This window comes from Callospermophilus lateralis, chromosome 3 (genome assembly GCF_048772815.1).
Source record: "Callospermophilus lateralis isolate mCalLat2 chromosome 3, mCalLat2.hap1, whole genome shotgun sequence".
NCBI classification, from domain to species: Eukaryota; Metazoa; Chordata; class Mammalia; order Rodentia; family Sciuridae; genus Callospermophilus; species Callospermophilus lateralis.
The window spans coordinates 181539136-181551457 of NC_135307.1; the positions used below are offsets into that span (position 1 = coordinate 181539136).

The window sequence follows — 12322 nt, forward strand, 5'->3', positions numbered from 1 at the left end:
TGGATGTTTGTGGGGATTAAATGTAAGGGACTGGTTTCTCCTTACTGCCCTCATCTTTACACTGTCTACCACAGCTGTGTTTGGAGCGGCACACCCAGGTCATTCCTGAATCCTGGGTAGCCTTGTCAGGGGTGTGGAGACCTGATCCCAGGAGGAATGAGTATTCAGAAGCTCTGGGCAGGCTGTACCCTCAGGTTGGGGAGAGCCTGGGAATTTGGCTTTGATCATCATGCTGCACATCAGGTGGCTTCCTGGTTGTGAATTCCTGCCCTTGTCCTCAGAGAGTTCTTCCTCCTTGCTCCCCCATCTCCTGCATAATGAGGGCCTCTCAATAGACCTAGCTCATTTTTCCTCCAGAGTTCCCCTGAACGTTACTCTCCCACACTTCTGCATGGGAGAGGAGGCTGGTCATGCTCCTCTGAGGGGTCCTTCCCTCCCCAGGCTTCCAGGTTCTGGGGAGGACTCTTTCTCCTCTTCGTGAGCCGTATTATGTCTGGCCTAGATCATGCTGGACCAGTTCAGCCTCCTACTCCTGCTCTGCAAGTAGGGCAGAGGCCATGTCTGATTTGAGCCTCCCTATGATGGCAGTTCCTGGAGGACCAGCCTTGGCTCTCTCAGGAAAGAAGACCCTGCTATAATGTTCTAGGAGGATAGAGGATGGGGTGGAGTAGCACAGGATGTGCTTTCAAGAACTGGGTAGAACATCTCACTGCTGCCGGGTTCTTTTCAGTCTGCTGGTGGCTTTAAGGGTATCAGAGGTATCTCCTTATAGGAGGCAGTTCAAAGGACCAGGTGAGAACTGGGGGAGAGTGACGTGTCCAGCCTTGAGCTGCTCTTTGCCTGCCTAGGTCCTATCTCAGGCAAGCTCCTGTTTTGCATTCAGCCTGGTTTTTGTGGAACTGTGCTCAGGAACACAGGGCAGGCTGCTCACCTAGGGCCCACTGACTGTGCACATGCACATGTGAACCAGAGGCTATGGGGGTGGCTGTGACTGGCCCTGCAGTTGCCACATCATTGTGAACTACCTTTGGTGCCCAGTGAGCAGCAGAGAGGAAAGATCTCTGTTATGGACTTTGCAGGCCCTGGCCATAAACAAGTATATGTGTGGGGGGTGGGGGCACACGTGTGAGTGTGCCCACAGACACCCCTTCTTTTGTAAGGTGGTGTAAGGAGGGTGACAGTAGCTCTGCACCAGAAGAACATACTGATTTCTGTTTCAAAGGGCAGAGTTTGTGGTTGTTGTGCATTTTCTGATGTGGGCATTTCCCCTGGTGGAAGCTGCTCCTTCCATCTGTGGATGTTCCATTTCTGTGTTCTCAGGCTGAGTCTTTATAACCCCATCCTCACCCTCTACCTCTCCCTGGGTCTACCTGAGTATAGTACCTTATTTTTTCACTCCATCCTCATTTCACTGCCCACTCCCAACCTGTGTGTCTGCTTTTTTCATTTGTTCATTCTCCAAGTGCTGGAGAGACTCTGCCGGGCCTGGGGGAGATGAGGCACATAGGTCTGTGCAGCACCATGAGGCATGGAGAGGATTACCATGGCAGGGTGGAGCTTCTCAGCTGGGTCTTTGGTGAAAGAGAGTGGAACCTGGCCAGGGAATGGAATGAAATGGGGACAGGAAGCACTGACTATTCTTGCTGTAGGTCTGGTATAGTTTGGATGGAACAGAGAAGATGTGGAGACAAAAAACTCAGGTAATTTCTGAGCTTCTATTATGAAAAGCTTTGAAGACCATATGAGAGCAGGTCTCCTTAGGCTGACAAGGAGAAGTCTGGGGCGTAGAGATGAGTGGGACTTTCAGGGGTCAGAATAAAGTTTTATGAAGATTCAAGAGAGTCAGAATGGATGGCCAGTTGGTTAGAACTAAAGGTAGGCCTACCATCAGGAAAGTTAGGGGGCTTTACTGAGAGGACAGAGTTGGCCCAGGTAGAACCAGGACTGTTGTGGCAGGAGATCTGGAGTTAGGGTCAGAAGTGATACCACTGCTCCAGGTGGGATAGGTGGTGCCTATTGTGGTTCGAGGGACAGACAGGTCAGGAAAAGAGCCTGGGTGTTGGGGCTGGCCAGGCAGAGCTCCACATCTTTAGGTGAGTCTAGGGTCAGAGCATTTTAATAGAATCCCAAACTGAGGAAAAGTTCAGTCATCTCTAGAGGTTTTTGCTTGACCTGATCTTCCTTAAATCTGCCATCCTGGGCTAGAATGTCTGTCCTCTGTCTAGGCTTCCAGGTGGCCCCAGGGCATAGTGTGGATATATAGCCAGGGGCAGCCATCCTGTGCTGTAGAGTATCTGAACCTTTCCAGGCCTCAGATCAGAGCCTCTGCCCCTGAGCAAACTCTGGCTGGTTAAGGAACTGAGTTCCCTCTATGTGCAATGCACAATGCTGGCACTTCTAGCTACAACAGCACTGGCCTTACCAGTATCCTTCTGATGCTCTTGTTTGATACCTCTTTACATGCAGCAGTGGAGAGAGTGGTTGATCCTCTGCCGAGATCATGTAGCTGATGTGAGGTGGAGCAGGATTCTAGTTCAGCAGTCTTGCCCCAGTGCCTGTGCATGTTTTCTCTACCACCCTACCTTCCAGAGAAACTCAGTTTAAGCCCTTTGCCTTATAGGTGGTAAAACTGAAAAGTTAAATGAGTCCCTTGGCTTAGTTACTCTGAATCAACATTCAGGTTAGTGGCCAAGGCAGGTCACTTGCCATTCAGGCCTGTATACTTCTCAACCTGTGATGTGTGAGGGCCCTTTGATAAGGAAGTGGTGTCAGGCCAACTGGTGGGCTGGACCCAGGATATCTGCAGCACTTGGACAGCTGCTGCCTTAGGGGAGACTAGGCCTCTTGCTGGAACTTCTGTGGGGATGTCTTTAGGGTGTGGAGCATTTCAGGCACATACCAGTTTTATGGGCCTGAGACCCATCTGGACCTGTTTAGCCCTACCCTTGAGACTTCATGATTGGTTGTGTGTTTGTGTTCCGGAACAGCCTTGGTCTCCATTGCTTCTTCTGATGTGCAGCTCTTTTCCAGGTCCAAGAGTCCAGGCTGTATTTTCTGTAAGGGAGCAAAGAAGGGAGTGGGATGCCACATAGCTCCCTGCCCTGATAGCCTTCATTGGCCACTCATCCCTTAGTAAAGGTCTATTCTTAGATCAACCCAGTTCTCTTTTATTGCCTAGATTGCTTGTGAGTGGTTTTGGCTTTGCCCCGAGAAACAGTGGAAGCAACTTTCTTTGTGGTTGCTCCCTGAGGGAAGGAGTGGGAATGAGTGAGGAAATCAGGCCACCCTCCTTTTAGTGCAATTCTGGTGGGCTCTAGACTGACCCTGGCCTCTTTACTACCTTCCTAGTTGATATTCGTGAAATCAAGGAGATTCGCCCTGGGAAGACCTCACGGGACTTTGATCGCTATCAAGAGGACCCTGCTTTCCGGCCAGACCAGTCACACTGCTTTGTCATCCTCTATGGAATGGAATTCCGCCTAAAAACCCTGAGCCTGCAAGGTGGGAGTCGAGGGTTTGGAAGGAGGTAGGGGTAGGTAAGGGGAATGCTTTCAGCCCTGCCCCCATGAGAGGTATGTGCCTTAATAAGCTCAGCTGTTACCTTTGCTCACAGCCACATCTGAGGATGAAGTGAACATGTGGATCAAGGGCTTAACTTGGTTGATGGAGGACACATTAAAGGCAGCCACACCCCTGCAGATTGAGAGGTAAGAACCATGATGTAATTAGGACAGGGGACCTTGGGGGTAAGGGCAGCAGGGGCAGGGACTCTGTGTGCCCAGACACAATTTACTCCCCTTTCCCCCCTGGGATTGCCCTGGCTGGAGAAGTGACCCTCACCTCAGGTTTCTCTCTCTCCAGGTGGCTCCGAAAACAGTTCTACTCAGTGGATCGGAATCGTGAGGATCGGTAGGTGCTGAGCTGTAACTCATACTCAGTAGTCAGGACAGTAGCCTCTGAACAGCCACCTGAAGAGCCAGAGGGAACCATCCTGCCTTAAGTGAGGTGGGGGATTCTGGCACAAGTCTCCTTCTGCTATGTGGAGGGCTTTTCTGAGTGGCTTCACCCTCTACAAGAAAAAAGGCAGGACTTGGATCTGGGTGGTAAATGGTAGCAAGTGGTTCATTTCAGGCTATCTTCTATTTTGAAGACAGAGCCAAAAAAGAATTTCCTAACATATTGATTTTGGGGTATGAGAGAAAGTCAAGGATCAGTAGGCTTTTTGACTTGAGCAACTGCAAAAATGGGATTGCCATTGACTGGAGCAGGAAGACCTTAGGAGGAACACATTGTGGGGAGTTCAGGGTTCACTGCAGGTGTGAGTCTTACAGTGTGTGTAGGATAGAGGTGTGGAGTTGGCAGGTGGGTAGAATGAGTTCAGGAGAGAAGGTGGACATACTGACTTGAATATATTGATGATAGGGAAACTCCTGTGGGTAGGAAGTCATCACCCAAGGGGCAGGTATAGCAAGAAAAGAGAAGAGGTCCAGGGGCTGATCCCAGACCATTCCCACATTAGGGGTTGAGTGGCAGTAGTGAGGATAAGAGGAAGCCATGGAGAGGAGAGAATGGTGACAACTGCAAGTAAACTGTGTGCTTAGCAACATGGTGGGCAGAGCATCATTAGCCAGGTGGTAAGAGAGGCTCAAGGACACTAAGGGAGTGTGGGTGACTCTTCCCAGGGGTTTTGCCACAGAGGAGAACAGAGAGCTAGGCGGGATGACAGAACAACAGCTGTTCATATACTGATAGGAAAGAGGGAAAGGGTGGTAATCAGATGAGAATATCCATTTCCTTCCTGGAAAATGGGGACTTTGGCACATCAACCTCCTGGGTGACTCAGGGTCAGGTGAGGCAGTACTTGTGCACAGCGAGCGCTTGTTCAACAGCAGTTGACCCTTGGTGCAGAGCTGAGTCCCCTCAGGGAATTTTAGTGCTTCTTGCCAGGCTATCAGGCCAGAAAAGGAGTGTCCCCTCCCTTCCAACACCACCTTCCAGGAGAGAGCCTCCCTTCTCCATCTTGTCCATCCTGTCTCCAGTCTGCATCCTGGCCCCATTTCCTGGGCAACAGCAATCCTGGAGGGCAGGGACACATGGCTGTCTGAATTCTTCACCCTGCCTGGCCCCTTTCACTTTGGTGCTAACAGCCTGGGGGCTGGGGTTCTGAGGTTTCTGGGTAGATATCAGATGGAGAACCCAGTTCCAAGCCAGCTGGACAGCTGGAGGCACAGGCTACAGTAGTGCTAGTGAGAAGTGGGCCGGAGATGGTTTTCCTTCCCTCCTATGCCTACCCTGCTTGACTGAGCCTCGTCACCTCTTGCCAGAATTATGAGCTTTTTTTTTGCATAGATGAGGAAACCTAGGCCCAGAGAAAGAAAGGTACATCCCTCACTGCTAGGTTCTAATCCAGTCTTGCCATCAGGTTGCCAAGTTCTCCAACTAGAGTTGTTTACTTGACCAGCCCCAGGTGAACTCAACCATTGGGTCAGAGAGTGTAAGAAACTGGATGAGATCCCTGGGGGCGTGTCTTTTTTTTTAGTATATCAGCCAAGGACCTGAAGAACATGCTGTCTCAGGTCAATTACCGGGTCCCCAACATGCGCTTCCTCCGAGAGCGGCTGACGGTAAGGGCCTCTGGGGACTCTGGCAGGGTCGGGGAGGCCAGGAGCCCCTCAGCTGTGCCCTAACCAACAGTTGTACTCTGTATTATGCAGGACCTGGAGCAACGCAGTGGGGACATCACCTATGGACAGTTTGCTCAGCTGTACCGCAGCCTCATGTACAACGCCCAGAAGACGGTGCATGAGCCGCCTGTCCTCCCTGCCCTTGTTCTGCTTCTCTACCCCACCCCCAACCCTGCTTGCTTCAGCCCTGACGCCCTGCTTGGGAGCTTTTGGGTGCCATTGCTCCCTGAGGCCTGCCCCCATCTGTTGTCCCAGCCTCTTCCTGAGAGCCCCTTGCCTGTGTGATCTCCCAGGCTCTGTCCCTGACCAGGTTCTGTTTCCTGCAGATGGACCTCCCCTTCTTGGATTCCAGCACCTTGAGGTTTGGTTTGGAGATGGGAAGTGGGGCTCTCCCCTGGGTGATTCTGATACAGGTGGGGAAGTGATGGGAGGGGTGAGCTATGCTGGCTGGGAGTTAGGCTCTGTCCCCCGAAGGGCCCCTGCTGTCTGTCCATCATGTAGGCACTAGCCTTTTCTCCGTAGGACTGGGGAGCGGCCAGAGCTCTGCCGAGTGTCCCTTCCTGAGTTCCAGCAGTTCCTCCTTGAGTACCAAGGGGTATGGTTGGGCAAGGGTGTCATATGAGCTGGTGGAGGTGGGGGGTGCATTCACTACTGACTAGAGGCTTGTCTCATGCCTGCTTTCCCCACCACTCAGGAGCTGTGGGCTGTGGACCGCCTCCAGGTGCAGGAGTTCATGCTCAGCTTTCTCCGAGACCCCTTGCGAGAGATTGAGGAGCCGTACTTCTTCCTGGATGAGGTGAGCTCAACCTAGGCCCTAGGAACTAGACTCTCCCCCAGGATGCCACCTAATTCTTGCTGGCTCTCTACCTTGCCCTGCCCGGTTGAGGCTGAGCACCCTCTTCTGCTTATACCTCCCATTCTGGGTGGCAGCTGGTGCTCACTTTCTCATCCCTTCCACATTTGTTCCTGGACAGTTTGTCACCTTCCTGTTCTCCAAAGAAAACAGCGTGTGGAACTCCCAGCTGGATGCAGTGTCCCCAGACACCATGAACAACCCGCTCTCCCACTACTGGATCTCCTCCTCGCATAACACGTGAGTGTGGCTCCTTCTACCCTGCCTAGCCCCTCTAGGGAGGAGGGCCCACTAGACCACACCTGCCTCTCTCTTTGACTGTCCAGGTACCTGACCGGGGACCAGTTCTCCAGCGAGTCCTCCCTGGAAGCCTATGCTCGCTGCCTGCGGATGGGCTGTCGCTGCATTGAGTGTGCGTGGGGACCAGGGGCTGGGGAGGGAAGGTGAGGGTCATGCTCCCTTGACCGTGGTGATATTACTCCTCAGTGGACTGCTGGGATGGCCCAGATGGGATGCCAGTCATTTACCATGGACACACTCTTACCACCAAGATCAAGTTCTCAGATGTCCTACACACCATCAAGGAGCATGCCTTCGTGGCCTCAGAGTGAGTGGGCATGGGGGTTCCCGGGGTGATCTTGGCTCCAGCTCTCTCACTCCTGGGACCCTTCATGTGCTCTGCCCCATCCCCCCTGCCCTCCATCTTTATTTTTACTCTTGGCCTCTCCTCTCCTGCTTCTTGCTTGAGCTGTTGTTTCCCATGTTCTTCTTGTTTCCTGCATTCTTGGCCCACCTTTTTTATAGGTCCTTATGGCCTGTGGAACACCTTCAAATCATTTCACCCTCAAAAAACATGTCCTTAACCTTGACCTCTTTAGTTTTTGTTTTGTTTTGTTGTTTTGGTACTGGGGATTGAAGAGACACTTCACTACGGAGCTACATCCCTGGCCCTTTTTATTTTTTATTTTGAGACAGAGGTCTTTTTTTTTTTTTTTTTTTTTTTTTTTTAAGAAAGAGTGAGAGAGAGGGAGAGAGAGAGAGAATTTTAATATTTATTTTTTAGTATTTGGCGGACACAACATCTTTGTTTGTATGTGGTGCTGAGGATCAAACCCGGGCCACACGCATGCCAGGCGAGCGCGCTACCGCTTGAGCCACATCCCCAGCCCCGAGACAGAGGTCTTACTAAGTTGCTTAGGGCCTCACTAAGTTGCTAAGGCTGGCCTCAAATTTGAAATCCTCCTGCCTCAGCTTTCCAAGTCTTTGGGATTGTAGGTGTGCACTACCACATCAGGCATTAGCCTTTATCTCTACAGGCCAGTGTCCCACTAGCTCCTTTTCCTTCATAGTCCAGAGAATTATCTGTGACTCATTCCTTAGTTCCTATTCATTACCTAACTTGTGGTAATTAATCTTTTGTACCTCACTGACCCTCCCATAGCTGTATTTATTTATTTTTTATTATTTTTTAATATCTTTTTTTAGATGGACCTTTATTTTATTCATTTTTTAAATTTTGTTATTTTTTTAAACACTTGCGCTTTTTTTCTTTTTTTTTTAATCTTTATTTTTACTTATTTATGTATGGTGCTGAGAATCTAACCCAGTGCCCCACAATTGCCAGGCAAGTGTGCTACCGCTGAGCCCCAGCCCTAGCCCTTATTCATTCATTTATATGCTGTGCTGAGAACTGAACCCAGGGCCCCACACATGCTAGGCAACTTCTCCACCACTGACTACAACTTCAGCCCCACCGATAGCTGTATTTAGAGGCTGCTTCTACTCTTCCCTGACCTCTTTTTAGTGTAGGATATCTTTTTTGCACTATCTGGCAGCTTCCATAAACCAACCAACTCTGGGGCTTCCTTCTGCAGCACCTGCCCCTCTTGGTTCCCACCCGTTCCACTATACCAGTAGCTGTGGCCACAGCCGCCTCTCTTCTGAGAGAGCTGCTAGATTAGGATGCTCCCAGGTCCTTGGCTCCCAGCACCAGGGCTGTGGGTAGGGTGCTGTTTGGACTGAGCCTTCACCCCACAGAATTGTAGGGTCTACATCAACTGCACTCATGTCCTGTCCCACAGGTACCCTGTCATTCTGTCTATTGAGGACCACTGCAGCATTGCCCAGCAGAGGAACATGGCTCAGTACTTCAAGAAGGTGCTTGGGGACACACTTCTCACCAAGCCTGTGGACATCACTGCTGATGGGCTCCCCTCACCCAACCAGCTCAAGAGGAAGATCCTTATCAAGGTAGGGGTGGAGGGCTGGTGGGAGGAGCCCCACACTTGCAATGCCTCTCCCAGGCCAGGTTCTTGCTTTTGGTCTAGTCCTCCAGCAGGAGGTATAATTAGGACTGGAGCAGGCAATGCCATGACCTGGCCTGCTCCATGCAGCACAAGAAGCTGGCCGAGGGCAGTGCCTATGAGGAGGTGCCCAGCTCGGTGATGTACTCTGAGAACGACATCAGCAACTCCATCAAGAATGGCATCCTCTACCTGGAGGATCCCATAAACCACGTGAGCTCCCCGGCAGGGCACGGCAGGGCAGGGCATGCTGGCAGGGTGGTGAGAGCCCTGGCTTACAGGCCCCTTTGTCTGTTCCAGGAGTGGTATCCCCACTACTTCGTTTTGACCAGCAGCAAGATCTACTACTCTGAGGAGACCAGCAGTGACCAAGGCAACGAGGATGAGGAAGAGCCCAAGGAGGTAAGGAGTCTGTCTGGGGCTTGGGGCTGGGCCAGGTCAGGGCTGGGGTCAGAGTCACCGAGTGGCTTTGCTATTGTCCTCCCCCTCACAGGCCAGTGGTAGCACAGAGCTGCACTCCAACGAGAAGTGGTTCCACGGGAAGCTCGGAGCAGGGCGGGACGGGCGGCACATTGCAGAGCGCCTGCTCACTGAGTACTGCATTGAGACTGGGGCTCCCGATGGCTCCTTCCTAGTGCGCGAGAGTGAGACCTTCGTGGGTGACTACACACTGTCTTTCTGGTAACCTACTCCTAGTGCGTTCATTGCACAAGCTCTGCCAGTGTGTATATGTAGCCATGGCACCACCAAAAATGGTCATGGTTTTGACACTTGGAGCCTTTGTTCCAGGCTTCTATGTGGAGTGTGATTTCTTTACATGTGCGTTGTGACTGTACACGTTTTTAATCCCTTTGACGGCCTCTGTTCCTTACCTGAGCTCCTTTAGAGACTGACCTTCCTCTTTGAGACGTGATGCCTTGCTTGGGGTGGACCTTGTTCTTTGGAGCCCTGATCTGTATCTCATGACTCCCTCCATCCTCTCTTCCCTCAGGCGGAACGGGAAAGTCCAGCACTGCCGAATCCACTCCCGGCAGGACGCTGGGACCCCCAAGTTCTTCTTGACAGACAACCTCGTCTTTGATTCTCTCTATGACCTCATCACACACTATCAGCAGGTGCCCCTGCGCTGCAACGAGTTTGAGATGCGCCTTTCAGAGCCTGTCCCACAGACCAATGCCCACGAGAGCAAAGAGTGAGGGAGAGGACTGGGGCTGGTGGGCAGGACCAGGGGTGGTGCTGGCTGGGGCCTGACTCTGCCTGTCCTCAGGTGGTACCATGCAAGCCTGACCAGAGCACAGGCCGAGCACATGCTGATGCGTGTGCCCCGTGATGGGGCCTTCTTGGTGCGGAAACGGAGTGAGCCCAACTCATATGCCATCTCCTTCCGGTGAGGGGTCAGCCCAGGGATGCTGGAGGGGGTGTGGGGCCTCACCTTGGTCTGTGCTGCCTTGACTCCATGTGACCATCCTGTCCTTGTGAAGGGCCGAAGGCAAGATCAAGCACTGCCGTGTCCAGCAGGAGGGCCAGACTGTGATGCTGGGCAACTCAGAGTTTGACAGCCTTGTTGACCTCATCAGCTACTATGAGAAGCACCCGCTATACCGCAAGATGAAGCTGCGCTACCCTATCAATGAGGAGGCACTGGAGAAGATAGGCACAGCTGTAAGGGGATTGGGGAGCATGACAGCGGGGTCAGGAGAGACACAAAATCTAATGGTCACTGGATAATCTGACTGTATATGACACCAAGTTTTAGAGTGTTGCAGAAGCTTCCATGAAAGGGGTCTCAGACTGGGCACCAGGAAGGGATTCTGGAGGGAATGACATCTGAGCTGCATTTGCAAGGATGAGGCTAGGCATTTAAGCAGGATACCAGTGAGCCAAGGTGCAGGTTAACCAGGTCCTGAGCTCATAGAGGGAGTAGTATACAGATGCCAGAAATTTGCTAGCAGGCTTGGCCTGGACTTTCCTAGTTGAAAAGAGTGGGCCACACAGTGGGTTTATGCAGATGCCCTCTGGGTGCTGGGATGGAGGACAAGCTGCAGGGGAAACTAGCAAGGGAAGAAGCAGGAACTAATGGTGCAGTGGGTGACCAGGACTCTGGACCCAGGTCATGGCATTGAGTTGAAAGAAGATGTCTCGAACAGGAGATAATTGAGAAAGACTTGTCATTAGGGGACATAGACATCCAGGGACAGGCAGGAGCATTCTGGGGCTCTTGTGGACATTGGGTTCAGCTACCAAACAAAAATCATGGTTTCTGGTAACCTTTGGGGACCTAGCTACAATCCTCTCAGGAGCCAAAGTACAGATTTTAGAATCACGTGTGCCTCAGGACAGGATATACAAAAAGGAGAGGCCAGGCCCCTATGCACCTCACAAGTTGGGGGCTCTCAGTGGACCAGGTGTCAGTGAAGGGACTTGTTGAGGGGGGCCAGGTGGAGGCCAGCTGTGGTGGGAGAAAGGGACCCATGGGTACGAACAGCTGCTTTGAAGCATTAATAAATCTCAATGTGTCCTGTTTCCAGGAGCCTGACTATGGGGCCCTGTACGAAGGCCGTAACCCTGGCTTCTATGTGGAGGCAAACCCTATACCGACTTTCAAGGTACAGCTTAGCCCTCGGAACAGGAAGCTAAGGCAGAGAGCATCTCCAACTGCTTAGCTTAGCTGCATTTTTGTATTCTGGGCCTGTCTGTGGTCTGTGTGGAGAAGTGATTGTGGTTTGCTAAGGCCCAGGATATTGTGAGAGATGTGTAGCTCTCCTGGGGCTGACCCACTCCTTAGCCCTGTCCTCTGAGTTAGCTTGACCCTTCCAGATTGTTCCCTAGGGGTAACTTCATTTCTTCCCTGGGTGGCAGCAGAAATGAGAAACACACTGGCCAGTTGCTCTCTTGTGGAAAATCTTATAGGATTTTCCTCTTACCTCTGAGGTATTGGAGAGGGTACCCTTTTTCTTACTCCCTCTTCTCAGCAGCCAGGGGCTTCTCAGAGATGAGGAATGATGGGGTTCCAGCCATGCCCATAGGCTGTAGGGCTACTGCAGAATCTCCCTTGCTGGCCTGCCAGCCCTGTTCTCTGGGGCCCAGGGTGGGGGTTGCAGAGTTCTACCTAGATAGCCAGGAGCTTCCCTGGCAGAGGCCCTCCCTCTCTTCACCCTGTCTGCCCTGGAGCCTCCTGCAGGGCAGTGTGGTGGTGAGGACTGTAACTAGGGCTAGTTGCCGGCAGTGGCCTCTCTACTGACCTCAGCCTTCCTCAGGATGGGAAGTGTAAGCACGTGTATGTACACGTGAGTCCTCTAATCAGGAACCATAGGGAGGGCCTGTTTGCTTTAACCCACGTGTTTCACCCCTGCAGTGTGCAGTGAAAGCCCTCTTTGACTATAAGGCCCAGAGAGAGGATGAGCTGACTTTCACCAAGAGCGCCATTATCCAGAATGTGGAGAAACAAGATGGAGGCTGGTGAGCCTGCCCTTGGAGCCAGA

General features: G+C 52.0%; 1 protein-coding gene across 2 annotated transcripts in view; it reads left to right on the plus strand.

Moving 5' to 3' along the window:
- Nucleotides 1-12322, plus strand: part of Plcg1 (phospholipase C gamma 1) — a 33537-nt gene that overhangs the window by 14496 nt on the left and 6719 nt on the right. For both annotated transcript variants that reach the window (XM_076851854.1, XM_076851855.1), the window contains exons 3-22: nucleotides 3349-3501; nucleotides 3614-3707; nucleotides 3862-3909; nucleotides 5540-5624; nucleotides 5715-5798; nucleotides 6011-6045; nucleotides 6207-6279; nucleotides 6379-6480; nucleotides 6659-6777; nucleotides 6864-6949; nucleotides 7024-7144; nucleotides 8619-8787; nucleotides 8931-9053; nucleotides 9141-9242; nucleotides 9334-9521; nucleotides 9832-10032; nucleotides 10108-10227; nucleotides 10322-10502; nucleotides 11369-11446; nucleotides 12196-12299. In XM_076851854.1, coding sequence (XP_076707969.1) covers nucleotides 3349-3501; nucleotides 3614-3707; nucleotides 3862-3909; nucleotides 5540-5624; nucleotides 5715-5798; nucleotides 6011-6045; nucleotides 6207-6279; nucleotides 6379-6480; nucleotides 6659-6777; nucleotides 6864-6949; nucleotides 7024-7144; nucleotides 8619-8787; nucleotides 8931-9053; nucleotides 9141-9242; nucleotides 9334-9521; nucleotides 9832-10032; nucleotides 10108-10227; nucleotides 10322-10502; nucleotides 11369-11446; nucleotides 12196-12299 — 2266 coding nt within the window. The remainder of the gene's footprint in view (nucleotides 1-3348; nucleotides 3502-3613; nucleotides 3708-3861; nucleotides 3910-5539; nucleotides 5625-5714; nucleotides 5799-6010; nucleotides 6046-6206; nucleotides 6280-6378; nucleotides 6481-6658; nucleotides 6778-6863; nucleotides 6950-7023; nucleotides 7145-8618; nucleotides 8788-8930; nucleotides 9054-9140; nucleotides 9243-9333; nucleotides 9522-9831; nucleotides 10033-10107; nucleotides 10228-10321; nucleotides 10503-11368; nucleotides 11447-12195; nucleotides 12300-12322) is intronic.